This window comes from Vanessa tameamea, chromosome 10 (assembly GCF_037043105.1).
Source record: "Vanessa tameamea isolate UH-Manoa-2023 chromosome 10, ilVanTame1 primary haplotype, whole genome shotgun sequence".
In the NCBI taxonomy this organism is placed as follows: Eukaryota; Metazoa; Arthropoda; class Insecta; order Lepidoptera; family Nymphalidae; genus Vanessa; species Vanessa tameamea.
This window is the reverse complement of record NC_087318.1, coordinates 7,419,735-7,439,536: the sequence shown is the minus strand read 5'-3', so window position 1 is coordinate 7,439,536 and position 19,802 is coordinate 7,419,735. Positions and strand designations below refer to the sequence as shown.

Here is a 19,802-nt window from a genome sequence, read left to right as displayed (position 1 = left end):
ATAAATGCTTACAATCAACACTTATGTTTAACAAATTTTTTACATGTATATTGTTAACTGTTCTATTACAACTATAGTTATTACTATATTCTATTCTAGAAGAATACTAGGAATTATTAAAAGTGTAAACTTTTATGAAAATGTAGCACTCGTAATAATGTTTGAATTTATGATTGACACAGCAAAACTCGAATCGAAGTAACGTTAAGAGGATAAATATTGGGTATGCACTTCGACCTAAGGATACATCAAATTCAAACGTTCGAAACCTACTTTAACACGGAAAATAGGACACCGACAGTGGTTCTCGATTGTAACAACGAATACTGTAATAAGAAAAAGTGATCATAATTTCACCCTATGAGAATTTTTCATCTTTTATGGTATTCACTTTGCCTGTTAGTGAAACTATGACTGACGGCTATAATGATTGCAAATAATAATAATAATAATAAGATATCATAGATGAACTTGTTCTAGAGAATTGAACAAGGGTATGTTTTATGCACTTTGTGTGAAAATAGAATCCATTTCGTGGCCTCACACGAACTTTGAACAATCTAGGTCACAAAGTTTATCTTATTACAAGAAACTGTAGAGGACAGTCGATCAGATGTCAAACAGAAACGGATGGTATCAACTATATTATCCGTTTTTCGTTTTAAATGTAATATATATATTTATGTAATATGTTAAATATCTCATTTTAAAATAATTTTAGCTTATACTGTAAATTGCTCTACTTTTTCATTTGATATATATTAATAATAAATAAAATATCGCAGCATAAACGTTAGAAAATGCAGCCAACTTACTAATATTAATAGATACAGCTCAAATTGTTTATTTTCATAGTCTTTTTTACGGTATATAAGCTGACACTGCGCTGACACAATGACACTGTTTGCCTACGGAATACAAAAAGTGTTTAGACTATTTACAATCTTGGGTATTTAGATTAGATACTACACACAAAAGTAATTCCATGTGTAGTGTCCAATGGTACAATGGTATTACACACTTAGATTTAGATATCAATGTACATACAGAATATTATATTCGTATAAAATTTTGTAAAAAAGAGTTTTTTTTGCCTATTATTTCTAACATATTCATTATGTTTAATTAATCATTAAATCAAGTTTACAAGTACATTTTAGTACTTGAAAAAAATGTGATTTTGATTTATATTTATTATTTTGTTATCTGAAGAGAAATATGATAGATTTTCTGAAACTCTTTATAACGTAGATATTTTATTTTCAGACGGGCGATACTCTCCAACCCAGATGTCATTGGCCACACACCGATAAACGCTTTGTTTGAAAATGATTTTTGGGGAACGCCGCTCACCGACCCCGGTTCACACGGATCATATAGACCTTTATGTGTCGCCACATATCGCCTAAACTACATCTTCAGTGGATTTAAGCCGTGGAGTTATCATTTTTTCAATATCCTGCTTCATTCTATAGCGACTGTGCTCGTAGTCACGACCGCACGGCGGCTATTACCATCCCATTGCAGAAGAGTCGGGACTGCGGTCGCCGGTTTGAGTTTCGCTGCTCATCCAATACACACAGAAGCTGTGGCCGGAGTGGTCGGAAGGGCCGATTTGGCTGCCTGTAATTTATTTCTTCTCAGTTTCTTATTATATACAGAACACGTACGGCTCCGAATTGATAATCAGAAAAGGAAATGCCGACATAACATTAAGAGTAACTTATTACGTCACCAACTGACAACGAATAATCAAAACTTTCGACTGAGCTGCCACGGGTTGGTGCAACAAATCATGATAAACGTTCGAAGGCTGCTGAAAGCTGGTAAAGCGGGACCTTTGAGAATACTGAACGCTTGTGAAGTAGCTACTGATGCAGTGAAACTCAATAAGTGCCAGTGTAATGGTAGTGTTAGTGAAGATTCAGGTGAACTGTTGCAATGGTGTACATTAGCGGGGACTCTTATATTTGCTGTGGCAGCTACCCTTTGCAAGGAGCCTGCCATAATGATTGTTCCACTCTGCATATTTTATGACTTTTTAAAATATACCCGGCAAGAGGAATCTTATTCAAAGGTAAGATGCACTACATTATCTACCGCTATTTGTATCTAGACTGAAAATAATATTATATAATCAAACCATAAAGAAGGTAAAGCGTCGTAAAGTTATGAGAAATCGTACCCGAAGAGTTCGAGATTGAAGGGTTTTTGCTCGGAACTATAAGAGCGGTTATATGAAATAGATATTGCTTCATATTCGTATGTAACCCTCGTTCCATAATATTTTGAATTTATTCTTGACTATGTACGTTTTGTAGGTGTGAGTCAGTATGAACCACGTATGAACGTATCGCACACGAACATTTATTTCGAAAATATTTTTTTATTTTGTAACAAGACAACGCTTGCTGGTGCCATGTAATTTAGGTTTTTTTTTACTTTATTATTCCTTAAAAGTATGTCACGATATAAGTGTTTATAAGCGAAATAGAATAAAAATATATCGATTGTGTTATTATCTTGAATACATTGGCCGTATTCCATGTAATTATTTGTGTTTTTTTATACAAGTATCTCGAATTATATAAATGAGAGAACGGATTTTTTGTTTCACTTTATGTAACAAACAAAACTAAAATAGTTACTCTAAAATTTTCATATTATAAGCATATATTTATCGATTTGCGAGACTTATAATTATATGGTAATTACCACCCTCGCAACATTTATTCTACCGCTAAGAGGAAACTTACTTACAACTTAGTATTGTTGTGTTTCAGTTTGAAGGTCGAGTTAGGCAGTGTAATTATAGGCACAAGAGATATAAATAAAAAAATCTTATTTTTATTTATTTAGTCTTGTGTATACCTACCTTATATACTTCTTAGTCATATAGTTATTTTAATTTTTGTTTAGCCTTAATAGCGTGTTGGCCTTGTAAGGAAAGGTTCATATGTCCTATATGTCCTCTAACAGCACGAATGTCTATGGGCGATGGTGACCACCTATATTACAAATAAAATAAAACGAAAAAAGACCCCGATGTAACAACAAATTTATGCTTTTCGATTTTTTCCTATACTTGTGCTACAAGATATTGCGTCTTGCCAAATTTCATGACTAGGTCAACGGGAAGTACCCCATAGCTTTTGATTCCCTTTGCGAATGTATGGGAAATGCGCCATAAAGGGCCATATTTTATGATTACGTAGACTTAGAGGTTTGATTTTTCACAGATCCAAGGAACCGCAGAACTCAGTACTTGGTATTAATTTTAACTTTATATCTTTACGTGTTCCCGAGCATAAGGGTCTTGATGGACAGACAGACGGACAACAAAATGATACTCTATAAAGGTTCCTTTTTTTTAAAGGTACGGAACCCTAAAAAATATTAAAGCTTCAATTTAATCTATGAAGATTTAGCTTTTATCTAAATTTAATCCGTTATGGTTAATAAAAGTGTTTTGTTGTTAGTTTCATATCAAACTTCATGCCGAAAGGCTTAGCTTGATAGTTGTATTTATATTGAAAGGATTAACGTGCATTTGGTCAATATTCAATACGGATTATGTTGTTATTGTGATTATTATTGTAAAAATCAATACAAAGATAATTAAGAGGTGTTTTTTTAATACCTTACTAAATAAATAATGTATTTAAACTGATACATACAAAATATGAGAACATGCAACGCTTTTCGGAGAAGATTTTAATGTACAATATTATTATACGAATGCGATTCGTAGTTTCTACTGTCGTGACAATAATGATTTTCGTGTTCTTGTATTGTACGTCATTATTCATTATTATTTTAAGACTGCAGACATTTACTATGAAACACTTGAATCACGTTTGATTCCGGTCTCAAAGGATTCCTGTGGAGATTGTTAAAATTTAAACAAAATTATTTTAGTTTTTTGAAAAAAGAATGCTTTTAGTGCTAAAAAGTATTCAGTTTTATTATGATTTATTTTTAAAATAAAATAATATAAATATAATCGAATTGTTTTCAATGCAAAAAGAGATAAAATATTATAACCTCATTTGTGCAGGGGGATATTTGAAACTTTATTAACACACTGAATATCATACGATGAATATAGACCTGAGTGAACAATATATTTATATCGTATTGTATCAATACAATTATGTTTGTTTATGTTGATTACAGAACACTGAAATAAGGGAAAACAGGGAGATTGTTTTTCAGGACCAGTTAATTAAATCTAATTTTCGGGAGCAGGTAGCCGTGACGGAAATATATAGGTAATGACTGGCGCTTTGCAAGGTGGACACGGGCTGTTGCTAATAATAAAACTAAATTCAAAAGCAAAACAAGATGGAAACGAGCATATTGTGCGTATTTGTATTATACACGAGACGTGTCCGCGACTTCGTGATTTTTTCGTTCGTAGCCTAAGTTAGTCCTTATTTCATCAGCTATCTGCCAGTGAAAGTCCCGTCGAAATCGCAACAAACAGACAGACAGCTGACAAAAATTGTAAAAAATGTTATTTTGGTATATGTACCGTTTATATGTACATATGAATTTAGTAGAAAGCGGTTATTTTAATATTACGAACAGACACTCCAATTTTATTACACGTATAGATAGATTAAATACAAAGTGTCAGCATGTAAATGTCTCACTGTTTTGATATACACATTTGACAGACAAGTTTTCTTAAAGTGTTAACCTTCATTGTCGAGCACGAGATGAATTATAAACACACTTTGATCACATTAAACTTTATTAAACATTAAAAATTGCTTGGGTTTGAACTCGCCACCTTTATTTAAGATTTACGGGATATAATCATTGGGCTATCTTGGTTCTTGAATTTTAGATTTTAAGTTTTAAATTGAACGGTACTACGGTTAGCAAATCTTTTACTAGCTACCTAAAAAAATTAAAATAAACCAGAATGCTAAATTTACTACGGTGTCTAACCGGATTGCGCTAGTATGTTGATGTCCTGCAGCCGTTACCTTTTTTTAAATATAGAACGAAATATGACGTGTTGAAATGAAATGTTAATTCATTGCATTTTATGGAGGTCTGTTTACTTCTGATCGATGTAGGCGTGCTGCTTGTATTAATGTAACAATACAATATTCATTCCAAAAAGAAAAGGGCATAACGCATTTTAAACATATAGCAAAGTAACTATTTAACAAAAAAAAAATTATTTAACATTAATCTACATGAATAAAAATATCATGTATTTGTTAAGTAGTAAATTGGGCTGAGATATTTTTTTATACGAGCAATACGTTAATGATATTTATATTTTGTCGCTTACTACTTTTAGAATTAAAAATAAAATATTTGGTATTCGTAAAAATATTGGGTTATATTAAATAGCAATCATTTTAACATTTATATCGGCATCTTTTTCTCACTTCATATTCACATTCGAATTCTCTAGTCACATTCACCGTTTTGGTGCACGTAGGCTGCACTGCTCTGACAACTCGTTTTCAGTCCTTCAACATCCAAACAACAAGTACCGTGTAAACTCTTCCGTCTAATATAACGCCTAACCGTATATCCAGCCCAATGACACTAATCTCATAATCCACTTGCTCCTGTCATGGTCTTTAGTTCTATTTTCAAAATTAAATTATGAAATTTAACATTTTGCAGGGAAAATTAAATTTTAAATGAAATTTGTCGTTGATGTCGAAGACTATTCTATGATGATATAAGATTAATATGTGCTTTTATCGTTACATAATTATTTTTTTACTAATAAACTATTTGTAGAGAGAAATAGTTAGATTGGAAATGTTCTCTTTCTGACATCCTAAAGTGGCATTTGCAAGAATAAGACAAAACATGTACAATATTTATTAGTAACGGGTGTATATATTTACGATAAAGCTACTTGTATTTGGTATCTACGATTGACGATAAGACATAAATATCGTTTGTAATATTATAGTATCTACTTAATTCAAAAGCAGGCAGTTAATCTTGGATAATATTTGTTAGTAATCCTCAATTTTCAGTCACAATAATTATTCCTTATTGAGAAATTGTCTAGAAAAGTTTACTACCTACTTTATTTTACTTAAATAATCCCACTTATTAGACACCATTATTAGACAATTCGCACATATTTTTAATTTATTTTATAATATATTATAATAACTCGTATATCTCGTATCGATATTTATAATATCTCGTTATTCAAAATTGGCAAAGGTTTGAATATCAAAGTTTTTAATTAACAGAAATTATATAAAACTATAATATTATATTTCTCATATTTTTGCCGATTAGGAGAATTTTCTAATATCCTTATTTATTTAAAGTTGCTCTTTATTTTTCTACTCATTTCCTATAAATAAATAAAAAACAGTACACTTTTATCCATTGTTGTCCATATTTATTTCTATTATATATATATATATACATATATTCATTCAGTCAATTTGCAGTAACTGAGACGCATAAAATTGCAAAATATTAAAAAAGTGAATATTGATCGGATGTTATTTGTAAATAGGTCAATCATAAATATTCAGACAAATATAGTTTACTTCACCGGGTAATAACAAATGAAATGATTGTATATATTTTTAAACATTTTTTTTATCTTATTATTAATAGGCGATTTCTATCCCGATATTTATTATACCATTAATATATCGATGCATTTTTCTTTCTTTCTGTCTTGGAAGTCTGAGATTTTTGGTACAATCGAATAGTTGGTAGATTTTCAATATTCAACAAGGGCTTTTTTTCCATGTTTAATAAATATTTTAATTTTAACTTGATTTGAAACAAGCCTTGCCTTTGTAATGTTGCTTGATTTAAATATATTTAATCATTATTATTTATCTTTTAATCATAATATAAATTATACGCCATGTTTATTCATAATCTTCAGTCTAGATTACCTGGTTCATAGGTTTTTGAAGAATTTCATAATAAAACTCTTACAATACATATTAATGGGAATGCTTACTCTAACACTCTGTTATTTTCCATTAAAATGTGTATAGGCATTCAAATAAGATGGTCTTTCTAATGACCCTATAAATTTTATGTTTATAGAGTGAAGAAATATCTTAAGGTTAGGTAGATTTTTATGAGGCGATCGTGTTACAACCTTAATACTTATTTTTACATTGCTTCTGTTCAGTTCGAGTGAACCTGTTAACATTTATTTTACGGTCTAAATACATTGATGTATACTATATACTTATATTTAACACATTTAAATAAAGATAATTCCTTTTAGTATATTCAGAAAGGCAAATTGATAGAAATTCAAATTTATTACAATAAATAGGCTCATGAAAATGTAAGAAACGTCGTTGTTTCAAAATAAATAATTCGTGATTTTAATAAAACTATTTGAAACAAATTTAAGTCAAACGTTAAAAACACGAAATAAGTATGTCCCTTCTATAAGATCACGTGAGTTTTAACTATAGAATGTGGTTTCATTCCCGTGAATCAACCCCGGGCTAGCAACTCTGAATTTTCATGTGTTTAGTTCCTATTTATAATTCATTTCGTGCTCGGCGATAAAGGAAAACATCGCGAGAAAACGTGTACCTATGTCGGATTAAAGTCTGACACATAACTGTCTATGTGACCCATCAACCACCAACTCCCGTTATAGCTGGGTGGTGAAATAAGCTCGAAATCTTTTCCTTATTATTTTTTACTTTTACTTTTTATTGATAAAGAATTGTTTCTTATTAATCCTGAATGTAATCTATATTCTAAACTATGTGTTCAAATTAATATATATATAACATTATTTTTCGGTCCAACTTTCCTTGAATCATAGTGCCTTTTAATTAAAGAAACTAGTATAACCAGTAAGGTGTTAATCAGTCTATTTCTTTATTTTTTTTATTTTTTTTTATTTTATTATTAAGGACAACTTACAAAACATACACCATATATAGGTATATATAACCAAAATAAAGGTAATTACATTTTTAGTTAAGTGTTGTTTCAATTAAAGGTTATCACGGCATGGAAAAGGACAGTTTTACCTATTAACCTAACACAACTTTTTTCTACTATATTATACAAAAAGGGGAAAAAAATACTAACAATAATAAAACAATACAAAAAATGCAAATTACAAAAGACAAGACAATTACAAATTACGAACTAATTACTAAACAATTAAAAAATAAAAAAAAAAATACTAATACGTAACCGATATAATATATAATATAAACGTGATCGATATTGAAGAACATATTGATCTTTATTTTATTTTATTATTTATAATTCATACTGGGCGATTTAAAGCTTGCTACAATCCTACTTTTAAATTTTGGCAGACTGTCCGAAAAAATGTCTACATAATTTTTTCGATTTTTTATAAGTTGGTTATACTGTCGAGGTAGCCTACTTATGATAGCATTCTGTCCCAAATTCGTTTTTGAACGTGGAATCGAAAAAGGAGCGTATTTACTTACACGAGGAAACCTTGAGGGTGCATTAATATTAATTTTTTCTACGAGGTTGGGACAGTCTAATGTACCGTTAACTATTTTGTGAAGAAAAATCTGATCCAACAAATGTCTCCGATCGAGTAAGCTATTTAGCTTAAAGTATTCTAACCGACTATGATATGTCGGCAACTGTTTTACCTTATTGCATTGATATGCAATGTGCCATAGGAAACGCTTTTGAACCCTCTCGATACGTTTGATGTGTACTTCATAGTGTGGATACCAGACCTGAGTACAATATTCTAGACCAGATCTTACCAAGGAAGAATAAAGGCCAATCTTGGTCTGTGGTTTCTTAAAATCTTTACTATTTCTTATTAAAAAACCCAGCATTTGAAACGCCTTAGATGATATTTTATCGATATGTGTGTGGAATTTAATCTTACTATCGAAATCAACCCCCAAATCTTTGATATAGTCCACCTCTTTCAACGTTTTATTATTAATTTTATAAATCTGCGAGTTTGGATGACTTTTACGTGAGAATCTTATGTATTTACACTCATCCGTATTGAGTGCCAAACCGTTTCTTTCACACCAGTTGAATAAAACGTTTAATTCCTCCTGTAGTAGGCAAGCATCATTTTAGTTTTTTATTTGTTTTGCAATTTTGAGATCATCAGCGTAAAGAAAGCATTCACAGTGCTTAAAAATTTGCACAACGTCATCCATAAATACATTAAACAAGATTGGCCCCAGCACCGATCCCTGCGGGACGCCTGATTGGGTTAAAAATGATTGAGAGGAGTATCCACTAACAACCACCCTGGAAATCCGGTTGCTCAGATACGAAGAAAACCATTTTACCAGGTTACCTGTTATACCAAAGGTTGAAAGTTTGTGAAGAAAAATACTGTTGTCCACGGTTTCAAACGCCTTGCTCACGTCAGTATAGATGGTGTCAACTGGTATATTGGAATCAACCGAATCGGTCAAAAAGGTTCCAAAAGAAACAAGGTTGGTTACTGTGGATCGTGCCACGAAGAAACCAGACTGCTGTGACGACATCAATTGCTTTGTATGCCAGACAATTGAAGGTTTTATTAATTTTTCAAACAGCTTACCGAAGACAGGCAAAATTGAAATTGGTCTATAATTTTTTATTGACGTAATATCCCTAGACTTTGGGATAGGTACAACCATAGCTTCCTTCCAAGCAGTAGGAAAGAATCCGGACTTTAATGATTCATTGTATATTATCGAATGTGGTAGGGAACGCGCATCGCAACATACCGTCGCAAGCAAACATGGGATACCATCAGAACCCGCGCCCTTGTTTCGATCCAAGTGTTTCAGTCCATTAAATACGACTGTGAAAAGGATAAGTCTGATAAACAATTTATAAGCGAAGTCGTTGGGTATGCAGCCGAAAGAAATGCTGAATTAGGAGATGGTGACTTATAAATGGATGCGAAAAATGACGCAAATAGATCGCAAATGTCAGAGCCATTAGAGGCTCGTTTATCGTCTAGGTGCATTGATGATGGGTAAGTACTTTTATTCTGACGCTTATTTTTTATGTGAGTAAAAAATAGCTTCGGATTTTTGGATAAAGAGTCCTCTCTCTATGTTGTTAATATTACCTCTGTAACATGTTTCGATTAATAATGTACAACGTTTTTTTAGCAATAAAAAGGACAGCTAATCCAAAGGATTTTTATATTGACGATACCTTTTACGTAACTTAAATTTTTCTTTGAGTAAATTTATAAGTTCTTTAGTGTACCAACAGGTATATTTTTGATGTTTAATTTTGCTTAAAGGAACGTATTTTGCAATTGTCTCTCTGATAATTTTATACAGAACGTCCACCATATCATCAACACTCGGTAAGGCTGAGAATTCGTCGACCCAAGAAATAGAGTTGAGTTCGTCCACAATCTTGTCAAAATCGGCCCTGTGAAAATTATACAAATATGAAATGTATACGTAAACCACTAACATTCTGATAATATATGTTTAATGAATAGAACTTTAACAAAACAATAATAAGGACTAAAGGTCAGCTAACCAAAGAGTAAAAATCAAATAATTACGAACTAGATAACTTTTCCAAAGTTGCAATATTACGAACAAAGATGTATTCAGATGTGTCAGTTTTACGCATATATATACGACCGCTGCGCACCCACACATGCTTGTAGTTCAATTCCTTGGCTTCAAGTCGCGCTGCGGCGTGAAGTGACTTGTTCTCGGGAGATACATTCTCTGTTACGTATACCACCGACTTCTTGCCCTCACCAAGACCTAGATGACTTGAGTTTAGTTTATCGTTAGGATGTTGCTTGTTGTACTTTATAGTTGCCGCCAGGAGCGTATCACGCAGACGGGGGCTACTCAATGTAATAAGAATAGCACGAGGGCTTTTAGGATCTTAAAGTAAGATCTTACAGTAAGATATGTCTGTTTCGTTAATGGGGCATGCTACCACTTTACCCAGCTGCTTAACAACCGCAACTACGTTTACCGTTCTGTGTTCAGGTACGCATTGAATTTCCAGGTTCGAGGAACGCACTAGTTGGTCTAATTGAATAAAGCGAGCAGACACAGCCATGAGATCATTTTTAAGAGATATATTCTCTGTCTTAATACGTTCGATATCACTCTTGTATGCATCTATTTTAGTATTTAGTTTTTCAAAATGACTGTTCATAAAAGTAATCGATTCATTAAAATTTCTAATATCGTCTTTCATTTCACGAAACTGATTGTTAATATCGCTTCTTAAATCGGTAAGACAGTTTCGCAGTTCATCCTTTATAATGCTACGAAGATCAGAATGTGACAAACAGGAGGGTGTGCAGTAAATATTATCGTCATCAATGCCGCGAAGCTCAGTAGTACCGCGCTTAGAAATATTAATGTTAGAACGGAAACTAGGTGATAACGTCGGCCGTACTTGCGTGTTTGAGTTGTCTTTCTTAGGAACTTTAGAACTGCAGTTAGGGCATAGCCACAGTTGATTGACACGCAGAACAGAGCATTTTCGTTAATTGTATTGTATAATTAAATAACTTATGATTCTCAAAATGATGGAGGTAATTAAACTTAATATTTTTTCATATTACAACGATATATTCTACAAATAAACAAAATTTAAATGTTTTAATACGAGTATAACAGTATAATATATTCATTACATTTCTTAGCGCAAGCGTGGGTCATTTTATAGTTGGATAACAAAGGTTTTTAAATAATACAACAGAATGCAGTTATATAAATGCATACATATTTTAGACAATTTAATTAAATAATAAGTATATATCGGGGCCATATAATATTAAATTATATATATATATATATATATATTATTGTTGTTAAAAATTATTTCTTTGTTTAAAGGGAAACATTAAAAGGAATTAACATTTATATTTGGAATATCGTTACGTTCTGGTATAATCAATAATTATAACCACTGTCATCATTCTCTAAGTGAAAAGACTCGTTTAATATAGAAAAAAAAATTACTATCAGATGTATCGATGATGTATGTATATATCGCGTTTCGGAGATAGTTGTCGAACACGATGTCTGTTTTTTTTCTTGCATAGTGTAAAGCATTGTTACTTTCAATCGGGCTTTGTGGAACCCCGTCCGGTTAGGTTAGGTTACCACCCTCGCAACACTTATACTACCGCCAAACAGAAATACTTAGTATTGTTGTGTTCCAGTCTCAATGGTGAGTGAGCCAGTGTAACTAGCATCTTAGCTAAGGTTGGTTGCGCATTTGCAATGTAAGGAATGATTAATATTTCTTACTGAGCGGGCGGTGGTGACCATATACCCGTCCCCCTACTTATATTATATTAAAAAAGTTTACACTTTAAAAAAAACACCCAAAGTGAAATCCTGTAAATATCGCAATGCAAAGGCTTCCCTAAGGAAAGGGGTTCGGAGTTTGATTCATAACGAGGACTGGTGGATGTGTGAAGATTTCATCCGCTAAATGCGGGGGTTTACTTATAATGGTTTTTACATTGCCAAGCAATAAACTGATGGTGAATCTACTTCCATTTAGTCTGAAGTCTAGTATCCATAGATTTTTGAAATTGGAGTAATTATTCTAATGACTAGTCCGTATTAAAAATATATGCATTATTTGTATGTACTGTAGTTAATAATCATTCATCACTCACTCGATCACTCATATTCACTTATAATGAAGTGAGAACAACTTGAATCGTAAAACATGTTTAATAATATATATGAATATGCACATACGTGTAACCTTTTAACTCCAATTTATGAATAATTTATAAAGATTATACTTACTCTATTTCAATAATTCCATGAGTCAACAAGTCCCTAAAATAATATTAATATTATGTTAACCTTATATAATACAAAATGATATCGGCATATTGCATATTAACCAATTTAGAAATAATATTTGCTCGTTATAATTTAGAATTAACTATATTTCAAATTAATCTTAGACTGATAAAAGAAAATTAATTTGAATGCTCGATGTGGCTAAAAGTCACAGGTTGTAATCCGAGCAAGCTCCATTAGTAAAGTTCACCATTAACATCTATGTCGGTGGTGAAGGAAAACACGAGTAAATGGGAAACACTTTTATGGGTGGTTTTTTTAAGCCTCAATTTATAGCTAAGTAGTAAACGGTCTGACGAAATGAGCTTCGCAGGTTCGAATCTGACCCCATTCGCTATTGTCGTACGCATTACTAATGCTTAACGCGTTGAGCGTTAAGGAAAAAATTGGAATTTGGTAATTTCTTATTAACACGCATAGTATATTAGCAAACGAATGTCTTTAAGAAACCAGTGGTATTGTGCATATTTTCGTTTAGTCAGAATTGCTTGAACAGAAATTGTATATTAAGGTGTTAAGTGCTCGTGGTATCTAACTGTCATTTTTATTTTGTTTTATCACAATATCATCACGTGAAAGTTTATAGATTCTTACGTTCGACGTTACGTAACCCGCGGCACACAGAATTATCCTTATTGTAACATTTTATTGCCACCGACTTCGCAAGTTTATGCGATCTCATGCAATAAAGTGATAAAACAGTTAGCTCGCACAACATTACCAACTCGCGTTAGATATATTGACGCGAACAAATAAAACAGCCATTAGAAGAGCAAACTTGCCCAATGTTTTGTCTTCTCTTTTCCATATCGCACAAAAATACAAAATAGTGTTATTTTCAAAACACGATTGGATAAACTCATTGTAAAATATTTTCAATGGTATAAATATCGTATCGATAAAATATCTATGACAAAATACCAGAATCATTATTCGGAGATAAGATTAAGCAATGGAAATTTTTGTGGACCTCTAATTTCCATGATATCGTTTTTAGGCTAAATAAATGTACGTTTAGTCAAATGAATATCGATTTCCCTTCGCCTTGCCCTCGGCTCATTTACCCTGCATAAAATTAGTGTTTGGACCTTTTCGCGGATGGCGGCCAATATTTCTCCTATCTTGAGGACTGAAGCAATTTCGTGTAGCTCTCAACATTAAATTAACATTTGGGCTTTTTCAGTCCTCGCTTGCCCTCCATTCTATAACATCCCCGGCCCAGTATATTTCAACGGTCGCGTAATTTGTGGCGCGTAAATGTTCTGAAATTGGTCATCCCTTTGGTTGAGGTGAATTTATGGCCTTCTCGGTCGGTCTGTCGAAAGGGGAATTAATAAGACCCCGTCTAATGGTGAAACGTACCCTTACCATCAATTTGAATGTCCCAAGATCGCAGTGGACCAATGAAATGGGCTTTCGGATCAGGAATATCTCACTCATAGATTTTACTATTTCTAATTTAATATTACATTGGATTCGATATTTATGGCTTCTTTCCATAATATTGTTAAAATAAAATCGACGAATAAATTATTTTTGATTTAGTAAATATTTTATTAATTTATTTGAATATTTTATTACTAATTTGTACATTTCACTCGTGTTATACAGGTTGTACTAGTTTTTATAAAATTAATTCGTGATGTAAATAGTACAAAAGATGAGTTCTTATGTAAGGAACTTTAGTGCAAAATTTGTATGTGTTAAATTAATTGTGATAATTAAACATACTTAAATAAAATAAACATTGGCAAAAAAACCTTTACGAACAAATGAATACGACAAACAATTTAAGTATTTAATCCAATCAGTGATATTGTTTTATCTCATTTCTAATAATGTTTTAATGTATCTGTTTTCTTATTGTTGAGACTTATTTCGTTTACAAAGCCAAAAGTCAATCGTAATTCACACAATTTTACAACATCGTTCAGACAAACAAATCTGGCTGTAAATAATAGTGCTTGAACGCCTCCTTGTCTCGAGCAAAAGAATAATGGTATTTTCTATTTCGTTAGACCGGCTATGTATAGTTACGTCCGCTCGGATGGCTGCCAGCTGCGACGGTGGCCGGACGCGCCAAGATCTAAAGTTAAGTGTCGCTAGAAACGTCCACAATTTATGTCCCCTTCACACGGCTTGTCACGTTTTGAGTGCCACTCTAGACACAGGAAAGAATGGTTTAGTAGTCAGCGAAAGAACAAATATTTACAACTTAAATATTGTTACGATCTATTGGACCACCAATATATGGAACAGTAAAATAATTAACCAGTAGACTTTAAAGTACCATTTACTTCTATATATTAATATATTTTTATTATTATATATAATATATATATATTATAATAAGATAAAGTGTTTTGTAAGTTATACGTAATTATAATAAATTAATAAATATAACGTATTTCGTAATCGAGATATTTGTATGAACATATTATATATCATTATTATTAATAAAACTTAGTTGACACAATTGTTAGCTCCTTCCATTTTTTTATTTACGTTAGACGTCTTAAATCACTAAACTCTCCCTGCTCTTCCATATTTTCGCACCCCACAATGTCGTTTAATGGCTATTGAGCAAATTTATTGACTTTCTTGTCATATTCCAATCTATTATGAGCTTCGAAAATTGGTCGAATTAAAGGTAAAAATGTGTTTTGAACAACGCAACATTTACTATATATTACGCTTGTTATACGATATGTAGACTATGAGATCGAAAGTCACGCATCAAAATAACATACTCAAAGTTGCATTACAATTTTCAAGCAATTATGGACCAAGTTTTTTCTAAAAATTGTATCATTGTTTACAAATTAGGAATCAGGCCTAAGTTTTATCGATATTTGAAAATATTTGATCGATAGTATAGGGAGTCTAGAGTTAATCTAGATAGTGAATTTCTATAAAGAACAATATCATAAGGTTAATTTTATCTGATCGAAGTCGACCGGATTGCTAGTATTGTATAATAAGGGAATGCAAACAAGAATTAATTAGGGCAAATATATCAATTGAACGAAATAATCATTTAGAGTAGCGGTTTAAATTATTCCAATACATATGCATTATGAGTCGATCAAGTACATTCAGTAAATTAAACGCTCACGTTACAATTAAGAACCTAATTAGCGTTGGCTGAGGTGATTACTAACCAAGTTTTTTTTAAGCGAATTAAAGCGACTTGCACGTGATCCGAGTGCTACAAAAACGCCTTAATGCTTTGTTAAGTTGTTCACTCACGTATGCACCTATTGACAAGGCTGGGTAACTGGCATGAGCAATCACAAAAGAGCGGAAACGAGCAGCGCAGAAACACAGTCGTTAATAAACGTCCTTTCCCGATGTCGTACGCCATCAAGTTTTTAGAAACGTTTTCGTTTTATTCAAAAATCAAGTTTTATGTCAGCTTTATAACGCATTTTAGCTTTTTATCCGACAGTGTAATTACGACACACGGTTTTATCCATTCTTACACGTATCATTTCTTTTACCGCGTGTTTCGTGTCAGCTAAAAAACTCTTTGATATTGGCTTTAACTGATATTTTTCTAGATCGATTTTTGAATATGAAGATTATCTTTAGGACCTGTCTTTGAGTCATGTAGGTTTCTTTTAATCGATCACAAGATGAACTATAGACACAAATTAAGCACACGAATACTGCGGCTTTTGCCTGTACTTGAACCAGTTAATCATTGGTTAAGATTCAACTGTTCCACCAATTGGGCCATCTCGCTACCTTGAATATATTATAAAATATTAATCTTTTATATAGGGTCTCTAAAGGTCTTATGAGTTGAATGAATGTTTGTTTACATAATTTCAAATAGCTTTAAGGGAGACAGCTGTGTGTACCGATCAATAAGTTAGCGGTATTCCAAACAAAGTCGTTCAAAAGCGACGAGAAAGAGTATACAGTGAATCCACAAGCAAGACGACAGGTGAATGTTCCTACCTCCAAACTTGTCAATACAAGAAGCCGTTTAAATTTACGACAGTTACCGAACAGTATTATGTTTCCATTATTGTTTCTAGTTACTTTTTATGTATATATGTACATGTTTCATTATATTTTTCATCATAAGTGCTAATTTGAAGTTATAGATTTATTTTTTTTTCTAGTTTTTATTGTATTGTATCAAAACAAAATATATTTTAACATAGCGTGAATATATTCATTACTAATTTGTACTTAGCTACATTCAGTTTTATTTCTGATAAGAATTACCTTAAGTTCAACAAGTACTATAAATATTTTCTTATTAATATTTCTTATTAGTTCGTTCTCAGCTGTTTGCTCTGTTTAATGCATTATATGTAATATATGATTTCTAAATTCCTCAGAACGATTAATATTGAATAAAAAGTATGTATTCAACTACGAAGTCTTAAAGTTTGCCACCAAGTTGTATAACTATGTCAAATTTCTAGTTGATAGCAGTAGGGAATCGTACAAGCTCTCGGCGCACAAGACTAACTTGCTTTTTGGTATTTACTGCTGTAGCACGAAGTTGTTGAAGTTAAATTGTTAGTTATAATTTAAAGTAAAATGCAACCAGCCTAATTTGTGATTATGGAAAAACTAAGGAAATTAATAACATGTTTACTATCTATTTATTTAATCTCGATGTTGAAGGGCATTCTAGAATGAGTGTCTTATCATTTAGTCAGATTCTATCATCTTCTTCATGACATAATATTACGTAGTTCTAACTAAAAATGTCTCTATGTTTGCAAATACTCGGGCTTCACACACTAAACGCTTTGGTGAAGATGTCTCTTCTCTTCAAATTTTGCAGTATAAAAAAAATAAATGGTAAATAAATTTACAAATGCATAAGCTAAACGATAAACGAACTCTTCAATTGGTTTCCTTTTTGTGATTGTTTCTTCTCAGCTAATTGATCCGTGCAACTTCAAAAAGTATGGCATATATTATGTTAAACATGACTATGAGAACATATGAACTATGAGTCATGTTCAATAATCTAAGTTCATATCAAACGCACGCCAGTAAGACTTATTTAGGCTACGTATTATTATACCAAGTTATTTTAGTGTTTTTAAAATGATGACGATAATGTCGGCGAATCAAAGGTGATGTGGTTAAAGATGATGCATTGACTTCCGAGTAGCCTCGATACTGAGTCAATGTTAAAATAATCTTAACGAGGTCTTTCAATATTCTTGAAAACAAATAATATCTCCTTGTCTAGTCCATTATCGTGCAGTACATCTGCCTTTATACGTTTTAGACGAAGGCATATTCAAACAATTCAGGATTAGGTCAGTGACTGTAGCGCTGTTATATAGATATGCCTGCATCTCTGTTTGATTCTATTATGTTGAGTACAGAATGCAGTTTTGGCAGGTGTAAAGGTAACCAACCACGTATTATAAAAAAAATACATACAAATGAAATACACCAATTGATTATATTATTTAGACTTTAATTTGTTGAATAATAAGCGCTTGCTTCAGCTTTCTGAGGGCTGAATCTCGTTAAGTCGTTTGGCGAGGCTTTTCGAAACAACCGTTGCTTGTAATGATTAATTAAAAATGAAGCCGAATATTATTATTATGATATCGTTGATTGTCAAGTGTCAAATCACATCGATGCAGCCTCGTGGATTAAACTGTACTTCTTTCTAAAAGAAGAAGGAGAACTTGCCCAGCCATGACGTTTTTCTAGATTACTTTCTCCATTACGTAACAAGCTGTTACTGGTGTTGTAAATTTAGGCTATATTTTTTTTTGCAGGTAAATATTTTCCTGAATATAGTTTTCATATTTTATTTTTTATATAACATTTTTAAATAAAAAAATATTGAAGCACTTTAATTATTTATGACTTCACATTTTAGAAATTTTCATGTACAAACCTGTATTAGAATTTGATTTACCGAACACTGTTGTTTTAGTGGTACAGGTAATTGGATATACGCGCTGTGAGCACCATCAAATATGCACAAGTGAGCCTCGTATGCTTCATCGAAAAGTCTGAACAATTGTTGTGTCGAAGCCAACTGCTCCGATATAAAAAATAAATGTGTATGTAGCTCGCGAATACAAATTGGGTTAATCAACTTCAAATTGCGTATAGTTCTTCTAATTGTTTTACAAGTCAAAATATTGACAAATATCGACCTTTTGACACTTTTAGACTTCTACGTTGTGTTTTTTTTTAAAACAATTTTACGGATGCGTATCAGTGCACAATTAAAAAACAAAAGAAATGGAAAAATTTAATTAAATTTGAAATTGGATTATTAAAAAAAAACTTGAGTATAGATCTGTAAGGTTCTGTTCATGAGAAATGACAAATCGATACAATAAGCGGACCAACATGTATCCCGATGAACCAATTTATAAAACCTGAAATCAATTTGACTATCTGTAAAAAACAATAATTTAAATTATTGGTACAATTAAAGCTGAAACGGTTTGTCTGAGAATGCTTTGGAGTTGAAAATCCGTGTCCTACATAAATGAAGGCGAGGAAATTTATTATGGAATGTTTTTAAAGGCGTTCAAAGTTCCTTAATCTGAAATCGATAGAAACGACGTCGAACCAAGTTGTGAATAGTACCTTAAGTCGGGAATTGAAGAAAGTCGGTTCTTTTGCTCAACACCTGTGTAAAGATACGGTCGGTTGATAATACTAGTAGTTCCCATACATCAAATAAGATAAAACCAAACGTTTTCCCTGTAATTTATGGAGTACTGTTTGAGAGTTTTTGATAGAACGCTTCATGCTACATTTACTAAGTTGATAAGTAACGATGTGGTTCGGTCATTATTGATAGTCTTCCAATTCATTTGAGATAGCATACTCTAAAAATAGGTTTGAATTAAAGTCACTACTGTGTTAATTGTACTCTTCGCTTAGATTGTATTGTATTTACATTTAAATCCAACGCATTGATGTGAGGTAAAGCGGATAGAGTTTATGTCTTGTCATCCGCAA

General features: G+C 32.0%; 1 protein-coding gene across 1 annotated transcript in view; it reads left to right on the top strand.

Moving 5' to 3' along the window:
- LOC113404914 (protein O-mannosyl-transferase TMTC2) overlaps nucleotides 1-19,802 on the top strand; it is a 122,812-nt gene that overhangs the window by 21,143 nt on the left and 81,867 nt on the right. The window contains exon 3 of the mRNA XM_026646009.2: nucleotides 1,267-2,077. Coding sequence (XP_026501794.2) covers nucleotides 1,267-2,077 — 811 coding nt within the window. The remainder of the gene's footprint in view (nucleotides 1-1,266; nucleotides 2,078-19,802) is intronic.